This window comes from Seriola aureovittata, chromosome 11 (genome assembly GCF_021018895.1).
Source record: "Seriola aureovittata isolate HTS-2021-v1 ecotype China chromosome 11, ASM2101889v1, whole genome shotgun sequence".
NCBI lineage: Eukaryota > Metazoa > Chordata > Actinopteri > Carangiformes > Carangidae > Seriola > Seriola aureovittata.
Window position 1 is genome coordinate 16489628 of NC_079374.1, and position 9740 is coordinate 16499367.

General features: G+C 37.9%; 1 protein-coding gene across 1 annotated transcript; it reads right to left on the minus strand.

Annotated features, from left to right (window-relative positions):
* Positions 1 to 1035: 1035 nt before the first annotated feature.
* Positions 1036 to 9498, minus strand: snx4 (sorting nexin 4). The gene is made up of 14 exons (XM_056389970.1): positions 9373 to 9498; positions 8481 to 8605; positions 7754 to 7895; positions 7376 to 7525; positions 6215 to 6262; positions 5901 to 5956; positions 5745 to 5817; positions 5382 to 5443; positions 5060 to 5125; positions 4798 to 4887; positions 4151 to 4250; positions 3742 to 3887; positions 3392 to 3506; positions 1036 to 3276 (listed from the first exon to the last, which is right to left on the minus strand). Exons 1-14 carry the CDS (start codon positions 9463 to 9465, stop codon positions 3229 to 3231), a joined length of 1314 nt encoding a protein of 437 aa, XP_056245945.1. The 5' UTR covers positions 9466 to 9498; the 3' UTR covers positions 1036 to 3228.
* Positions 9499 to 9740: the final 242 nt, after the last annotated feature.

A 9740-nucleotide genomic window follows, 5' to 3' on the forward strand; every position in this document is an offset into this window, starting at 1 on the left:
CACTAGACCTATAAAACACGTTCATATAAAGTTATAAAATCGCTATGACTTAGGTAGTGTATACTACTTCTTTACATTCTAATAAGCCTATAATTTACTTGTAAATATCGAGTTTCTGAAGAGAACACTGAGATGTGAGGCTTTGGTCTGTTTTAATGTTAAATTAATGTTAGGTTTCTATTTGAGAAAACCACATGACCTCATGCAAACCAACCACTAGGTGGATCTGAAAAGAGCATTTCTCTTTCCTATCCTCTTGACTCCTCTCCTTTACTTTTCGCGGTTTTAAAGTCGCTCCTGTGCCAAATTGAAACGTTTTTACTGGTATGGATCGGCAGGTGGCGCCATTTATTAATGATCTCATAGTTTACGTCATCAATCCAATTTACATGATGCGTTCAAATTCCAATACTCACCGAAGGTTCTGACCTCTTCTGAGAGCTGCAGTGGACAAATGTTTAAAAGCCATTTTCACAGTTCCAGCTATCTTTGCACTCAAACTACCACGGGGCAAATTTCCTTTGGTTAGGTCCTGTATTTCTACAAGATTATCATCTTTAGGCTCCATCTCATCCTTTTTGTACGTTATAATGTACATTATAATGTACATTAGCCATAAACTGAACATTTTTATATCAAACACAGCACAGAAGTAATTAAATAAGTGTGTTTTTTTTCCCTATTTTGGTTGAAAATGGACCTACCACTGTACTGAACACCATACGTCAAAATACTACCCCCCATCACACCTAAAATTTAGTAAAACAATTATGTCATTTTTACATAATCTTACTTAAGCATTATTCATGTTTTATTGATGATGATGATTTACAATAGTTGATGTATCTACTATAGAACAAGTAAAACGAACAGAAAAAACACTATCCCTGTATGACTTGATAATTTATGCATGGTAAGACTAGATGTATGTATTCCACATTGGCCATGGCATCATGACAAGCGTAAAAACATAGATACACCCATCTGATTTTCACACAGGTGTCATGGGAAAATAAGACAATCATAACACAGGAGTGAAAGCTGTGTGTTATTTTGAAACACTGCATTTTAACCTTTAGAATGAGCACAATAAAAAGCCAGTTTTTCTTAACTTCACTCCCAAAGAGAAACAAACTGTCATGTAACCACCAAAAACAGAGTTTCATATGAATAATCATAAAGTATCTGAGCTTAGTCATCTGTAAATATGGAGTAAAACCAGAAGTGTTACATCAGGCCAACGTTTTCAGTGTCATCTTTGACTCCTTTGTACATTATTTCGCATACAAATGCAACAAAATAGTTAAAAAAAAAGGAATATGTTTATTAGTGTCTTAGCACAGTGAATACAGAAACATAAAAACAATCTCTCAAATAACATGTTTATTATAAAAACATATGTAAAGCTTCGATTTGGGATTATTTCAATGAACTGATTATGCTTATTTTGAAAAGAAATAGGACTTGCTGATGGGAAAGAATCTCAGCCTAACTTCCAGATGTTAGAACAACTTTGCACCAAAGTTTCCACCTCAGACAGATATCTTAAAGGAAGCGAAACGAGCATATGTGTTGTACATCTATAGTATATGCATAAAGACAGATTGTGAGGATCTAATATATCTATACTAAAAGGTTTCCACATTCTGGCCAATACTGGTCATAAACATTGACCCGAGACATGCCTGGAACTCTGGTCCGTTATTTATTGCAGTGACTTAATGTCAGAAAAAGCGATGAGGCAGAGAAGGTCAACAGCAACTTTTTTTGTCCTTCCCCTGTTGTACAAAACCAATGTTTGTATTAAGGCTATAAAGCTTGACAGCAAAGAAAAGGCTCAACTATTGATCTGTATGTGTCGCTTTTAACGTTTATGGTTGCACCTGGTAGATCAAGGAGGTTTGTGGGGTTGCCGTGCTTCAGTCTTTCAAAAATTTTCCTAGAAAAACAAACCCACTGTAATCAAAACAGTATGAGGCCTTCCCGGCTGCACTTCAAAATGGCGTATGTTTTTGGCACCAATAAGAAAAAAAAAAAAAAAAAAAAAATTCCCCAACCTTGTTAATCTCCCCTTCTTCTTCTTCCCACCTATGATCTGTACTACACGGGTACTTGGTCATAAGCACTTTGGTCGGCTTTAATCAATAACAGCATGAAGACTGACTTCATCACGAATGTACATAAAATGTAAGGAAATAAGGAATCGTGAATGTGTAGTGGCTTTCTGAAGTATGGTCTTTCTTTGCCATACAGTTTGATTTACTGCGTTTAAAAAAAAAAATTAATTAATTTACACCTGACATTTTTATTAAGTAGAATTTCAAATGATTACATTTATTATTAGAGGCTGTGAAAAAGGCAAATCTCTGGCAACATTTTTCAGGATAACTCCAGGGAACTGCCGCTACAAAATGTCCCAGTTTACAGATGCTCTTGCATTTAGACAATATGAATTTCTGACCAATTATCAAAGTAAAAGCTTTGGTGCGGTGACAATTAATAAGTTTAAAAGTGCAAAATTAGCCACAATGTTATCATGATGCTGTTCAATATTGCTACCTATAACAAGAAGTTTTATTTTGATTCTTCACGACATCTAACTGCAGTTTAATTTGTGTGAAAATCCTACCTAAAATAAATATGGAAAAGCACATACCACAGTTTCTTTGAATTTCTTTGAAAGATGTAATTCTAAAATTAGTCTAATGAACCAATGGCTAAAATGTGCAGCCGTTCGTTACTAAATATTATGTAGCACTCTGCTGTGTAAACTTTTTTTTCAGGGTGAGAAATAGAGAGGGCTTACAACTGAAATACACTGAACAGCTATTCCCAACAGGTAACTATCAAGCATTATTCATGCAGAATTATCCTCTTGGATATGCTGTCAGCTGTGCAACTAAGGCTGAGCATTGAAAATTTGGAGGGGGCTGCAGTTTGAAGGTAACATCAGCAGAATGTAAAGGTGGTGCTGTTAAGGCACTTGGATTTAAAAGGAATGTTCTCACTAAATGACTCTGACTTGTGTGTGTGCATGTGTGTGAGAGAGAAAAGAAGACAGAATTATTCTCAGTAGCTTCAATTTACGCAGCAAACAAAGAGAAAGCAGTATGTGGGCTCCCATGGTCCACTCCCATAAGACTGCAGTATGACTGGCTGATGCTCCCAGTCTGTATAATCTGATTGATTATTGTTTTGGTGCGAAGTGTGATTGGCTGGAAAAGTGGCTCACATTTTGTTGAAACACTCCTTGGCGTTGGACCACACCTGGATTCCCTGAAAGAGTAACAGGAAATGACAGATGAGGAGAGGAACTGATGAATAATCGACATCAAAATATTTGGTACACAAAAACAAACAAACTGTGGAGGAGAAAAAACACTTTCTATACCTTCTTACACATGCTGATCTGCATAATGGCGTAGCTGATAAGGGCTTCACGCAAATCCTTGTCTTTCTGCTCTTTAAAACGTTCAATGTCTTCCCAGGCTGTTCGCACAAACTCTCTGAAGACACAATCACAAACAAAGAAACGTGTCATCATCAGAGAAGGAGGTATGGAAGGAAGACAATGATTTGATTCATCCCCCTTAATGCATGTTACAAATGAAGGGGCTAACTATCTGACCATCGAACAGATCATATATGTACAAACAGAAGAGAGAAGGAGGAACAGACATCTGTGACAGACAGTGAGGGAAATTTATTAGATGAGAATTACTGAATTAGTTTTGAACTTACTGGCACTCTGTGTTCTTCTCCTTGACAGCCTCTTCTCCCTCCTGTATACTCTGCTCCAGGGCTGCCAACCTGCTCTCCCTCTGCTCCTGGCTCTCCTGACCGAATAGTTTACTGGTCATCCCCTTCAGAGAAAATACTCGCACTGTCTACACACACATAGACAGAGGCACAAATTAAAATCCAGCACAGTAAACATACACAGTATTCCATTATTGCTGGTGTTTTCATCAAACTGGATCACAAAAATGTTTTTAAACATGTCAAATTCTTTTGATATAAAGTAATCATGCCCTATTGCATGCACAATTTATACACTTGATTTGACACGGACATTGTGTGTGTATGCCACCCGGGTAGTTGGCCAGGAAGTGTAGAGGAAGGTGAGAGATAAAAAGGCAGTGTGCGTTACCCCAGTGGCCAGCTCTTCTTTCTGTTGTTTCTTATGGGCGAGGTCCTGAGCTGCCATCTCCAACTCATACTGGATCAACTCATGTTTCCTACATACAGACCTTAATACACACAACAACAATCAACATTAAAAAACAAACAAAAACAAACCATCAAACTTAAAATTGCTTCTTCTGCCACTAATAATGTGAGACATAGCTGATCTCGAGCCGATCAAGGAAACATACAGGCATAAAATAAAAGTGGGGAAAGCTTTCCGTCCTTGACCAAGGGGAAACATATCCTTTATTTGTTGATCAAATTATGGAAGAAAAAAGAATTTACTTCCCCCTGAGCCTGATGTAAATTGAACCTGACCTTAAAAGCCACAGGGAGCTACATAAGAAACAATCAACTACACTCCTTACACTCTTATGTATAACACCTTAATGCTATTCCCACTTAAACAAATATGTTAAGAATTCTTCAAACCAAATAGCAACAAAGTGTGTTGACCTCAAAAGCCAATATGACCATAAAGAATCAACTCGTTCTGATTGTCTGTAAATCCCAATAGGAGTGTTTACTAAAATCACTTACATTGCATGACAGTTACTTGTTTGGCCTGACACACCTACAGTATGTGTCTCTCTCTCCACACTCACTTACCTGACAGCATCAGTGTAGAAGAGGTATTCTTTCAGTTGGTCTGCATAGTGCTCTTCTTCCTCTAGAATGTCATCTATTGATGCAGCATACCTGTGCGCATACATACAAAGCCACATTCACAAGTGAACAAGTGCCATAAAAAAAACAGTATGCGTGAGTGTGTGTGAATATGTCTTTTACTACTTAAATAAACACATCTAAGTGTTAGTTGTGAGTGTGAGAGGGTACACTAGTTGGAATGTATCTATTGTCTATTACTTACGTGTCCATGTGGTGGCCAGCGCTCTGTAGTCCGTCTCCCATCTCTTTCTCTATAGCACTCCACTCACTGAAGACGCAACAAATCAGGGGTACTTTACTTGAATTCTTTCTATTCAGTGTATTCAGCCTAAGAGGTTTTATTAAAAGTAAGCGAAAAGCAAAAGGTAGCTGGATACAGAATGTGCACAAAATGTCTTTTGATTTTTAACTTGTGGCTTGTTAATGCTTGGTTTTGATTTATATGTAGCACCCTCTTTTGGGGCAAAACTTTTATTTTCTTTATGTAGAAAGAATGCAGTAACAACAGAACAAGTGTTTCTCACCTAAAGACTCTGCCGTAGTTACCGTGGACCTTGTAAACTCCATACATCCTGTCTGCTACTCTCTAGAAAAAAAGACAATCAAAACAAGCCTTATAATCACTGTTTCCTACTTCAAATGATCCCCCTATTTAAAATGCTTTAGTTGATATATTTATTATTGACATTGACTTAAATGAGTTTCTTTTAATGTCAAAGGCTTGCAAGTGTTGACTTCAACTCACACAGCAGCCTGATGCAGCTTTAAACTCATTTGCAGACAGCTCATGCTATATAAGCCAATATGCAAAAAAAATGTAAACCAATGTCCAAACCTAACCTAACAGTTAAATATAGGTGTGTGCGTTTGTGCATGCCAAAACTCACCGCCCGCACCCTGAGTAACTGAGAGATCACAGTGTTCAGTTCATCACTGTAGTGTTTCAATGCTGTGAATCGCCTGGAGAACACAACAAACGGATCGTCACTCAAACAGTGTTGAACTGAATCAAAGCATTTCACCTATGTCTATTTTACACCTACTTGTCAGGGTTCTTGACTCTGAACATGGCACTCAGAGACTTTAGCCTGGAGTCAGCCTGGTAGAGAACAGACAGAAATTCACATTCAAGTTAAGTTGAGCTCATTTATTATTTTAGTTATTTTATAAACAGCACACAGGTAAATCTATGATGAGGTGCTTTTGATATGATCCATGATGATATGACTTGCCTATCATAAAACAGATATGCAAGTAAAACACTAAAACTGTTGGTCTAGTTGACAACAAAATTCTCAGTCAAGCAATTCAGCAAGATGAACATAATGGCTGTTTGAAAACAATTAGATACAATTACCTTGTCTTGAAAACCCGTCTCCAAAACCATATCCCTCCATCCCTTCTCCTGAAGACAGATGATTGATAGATCAGTGTTTCTAGATTCTATTTGTGGTAGTAGCTGACAAATAAATAACTGAACAATACAAACAGCTCCATTGCTTCATGTTGAGTCAAACAAATAACAGCTCTCAGCTCAGTGAAGTTTGATTACATATTGTAATTGGCCAGTAAACCGAATCCCAGCACATGTACGCAGCATGCTCTGTGCACCCCCGAATAAAAGACACACAGAGAGGGCTGGTAATGAGAGAAACAGGGAGGGTAAAAACACCGGCCCACTGATGCGGCAGCATCTCTGCCCGTGCTTGCAATGGTCACACCAACAATGACAGAAGGTGTTGTGAGCGAGAGAGAGACAGCAGTGCAAGGATGGGCTAAGTGAATCAATGTACTGTGTGCAGCTCTACAATTAAATAAATTTTACCGAGTAAAAAAAATAAATAAATAGAAAAAAAATCAATATGTGGCGTGGCGGTCAATGTTGATAATGTGGCAGGCCACCACAAATAAATCAATGTATGGGAAACACTGCAGAGGATTGTCAGCTAATCTGTCCAAAAAACAGCTGACAACTGCACAAAGCAAAAAAAGGCTGTAAAGTATGTTGCTAAAGACTACAGGGAGAAGATGAGATACAAATCCATAGGGCCAGTTTCATGATGTACCAAATGGCAAGATTCTGTACAAAAGGATTTTTCAGCTTTTCAAAATGTATCCATTTTCAGCTTCTGACAGACAGATGAATACAGACAGAAAAACAGCAAATGGTCATTATGCGGTAGTAGGTATAAAACCTGGTATGGGTGCATGCAATAGCTCTGTGATAAAAAGTAAAGACTTTCTGAATTTTATTCAATGTGATCACTGTGTGGGTGGGGCAAGGGATGTCATTGCAAAAGACCTTCAGCATAAAAATATTCAACCTCCATATTCTCATTGCACTGTGATATGACTTCTGATTGGGAATGCTGCTTCATATTTTTTTTTTTTCTTTGTCTGTATTCTGTAGCAACATCTTAACACTGACGTAGTTAGACTGTAAATGTGCTGATTGTACATATGTATGACAACAGACTTCTGTGAGATATTATGTGGTATTATGTGCTTGGATGCTAACCTCTGTGAGAAAGCGGTAGTATATTTCGTCAGTCGAAAGTACAGAATGTGATGCAACCCGCAACAGGAAGTTTTCCAGGCCGACTCTCCGTCGCTCAACAAAGTCTGGGTCAAGGTTGTCTGCTGACAGCTTGTGCCACACAAACTCTGCCTACAAGAGACACAATTCAGGAGGAGAGAGCAAAGAACATATCACCTTAAAAATCGAGCACGGGGCGAGTAATATCTCCAACTAGGAAGAAGCTAAGGTTAATTTGTTATTTTACAAACTTTCAAGTCCTGTAATCAATCACAGGGATTAATTATTGCCAAAAATTCATTAGACAGACTCCATTTTATTTATTAGTTACATTTCTCCATCCACTTATGTGTCACTCACCCTTTTCTCTGGTAGTGGTGGGATGATGATGTAGGGGTAAGTGACCAGCAGGTAAGTTCTGAGCAATTCAAACTCACTATAGCGTCTCCACAAAGTGTCAGGTGCAGCTGGTGTACCTCCCTCCGGGACAGTTTCCGCTGGCCTGCAGAGAGAGGAATGAAGAGTATTTTTAGGTGTTTGAGCTACAGTTCTTGCTCACAGCAATTTGAGACACAGAGACTGCAACACATAACATCTAACTTTGAAATTTCCAGTGACTTTTTCTGAGTTGGGCAGGAAATTCATTTCATAGGCATTGTACAAAGGATTCTGGTTGACCTTGTTTCATTAAATCAGGTTTAATTGAATATGGTGTGTATGGCATGTGGCAAGCACTTTGGCCACCAAAAAAACAAAAATTGGTCTATGCAACATTAAGGAACATAAATATGAAAGCTGCACTTATTTATGCACTTAACTATTTTATATTTGCTTATGGTTTAAAATATTGTCAAGCCATGAGGCTCATTTTTTTGGTTTTACTCTTGTTTTGCACCTATTCAAGGTAATATTTGTCTTAATTACTTTTACAATTGTGCAAGATAAAGCAAGTATACCTGTGCTTCTATTATTGATGAAGTGTATGTGTAAAAGGTCCCACTCCACTCTTCTTGTTACCCTGTTGCACCACTATTCAAAGCTGTTTGCATACCCTGTAACACTAATGTAAGAATGCTGTGTCACCTACCGTGTTTCTATGAGGTAGACAGTGTAGGTTTCCTGCATGTTAACCGTGTTCTTCCCTGTTCTCTTTTCTGCCTCTGCCACGTTTATCTCCATTTTTCTCAACAGAGATGTCCCTTTTTCTACCATCTGCACAGAAAAGACCATAAAATTATAAGTAAGGATGAGGAAATGAGTCAACAAATAAAACGGAAAGTAAAACATAAAGGTATGCAACAACTATACGAGGGAACATCAGAAAAAATAAAAAGTCAGGTGAATAGATGGGTGTGTGCAGGGATTTTAATTCTATACAGACAAACAAGCATGAAAACGTATGATCACAGAGGGGCAGAGTGTTGTTTTGCTTCTAAAGATAATATAACACTGTGCTTCTATACGCAGGGTTGTGAAAGGCGTGTGCAGGTCACAAGATTAGAGTCAACGTTACCACCAACACAGAACTGAAAATCAACGGTTTTCTCCTCGGAAAACGTTTCCTCTATCTAGAAACCACGGGTATTAAGAGTAAACTCGGGGGACACAAACAGGAAAGAGGCTACTTTTAAGTAAACAAAACTTTAGCGTTCAGACTTGCTAGCTAACAAGCTAATGTCAGGAGTAAAGTTTACAAAGTAGCTTCGAACCACAGTTAGCAAAATCACCTTTAGCTCACTTAGTAACTTTAATGTTACCTTGCAGAATTAGTGATTAAACCTAGTTTAGACGCTAGTTAACGGTTCAGAAAATCCTACAGCTTTCTGAAAATGTAAGTGGAAAAGTCTCCGTGGTTCGATATGTCACAAACTCCACCTAGCTAACATTACTTTAGGCCCGTTTGGAAAAGTTTTCACCAGTAAAAACAGACTTTTTAAACTTTAAAAATGTATGCTATAGAGAATAACAAAAACTACGACCGTGTTTATAATGTTGTTCTCTGATTCAGATGAAGTGAGGTCGGTGTTACCGATCACAGCTACTTCTTCGCTGCTTCCAGAGTCTGCCATCATCTTTACTGCTGAGGTGCTGCTGTTGTCAGCTGAGCTGGCAGACCGGTTCCTCTCGTCTGCGCATGCGCATTTCAGGCTGAGGTCAGGGATCAGTGCCCACTGTAATTTTTGATACATAGATCATAAATAACTGAACGAATAAAATAAAATAAAAGTTTATTGACAAAGTGAATACAATAAAATATCGGAATTATCTCTGACAGTAGTGTAATTATTAAAAACATATAAAATAAATAATAATAATAAAATAAAACAGCATCACATCATGTAAACTA

Coding starts and splice junctions, on each gene's coding strand:
- snx4 (XM_056389970.1), bottom strand. CDS start 9,465: ATGATGGCAGACTCTGGAAGCAGCGAAGAAGTAGCTGTGATCGGTAAC. Junction 8,606..9,372: donor AGAACAACATTATAAACACG/GTCGTAGTTTTT, acceptor TTTTCTGTGCAG/ATGGTAGAAAAAGGGACATC. Junction 6,263..7,375: donor ACTACCGCTTTCTCACAGAG/GTTAGCATCCAA, acceptor ATCTGTCTTCAG/GAGAAGGGATGGAGGGATAT.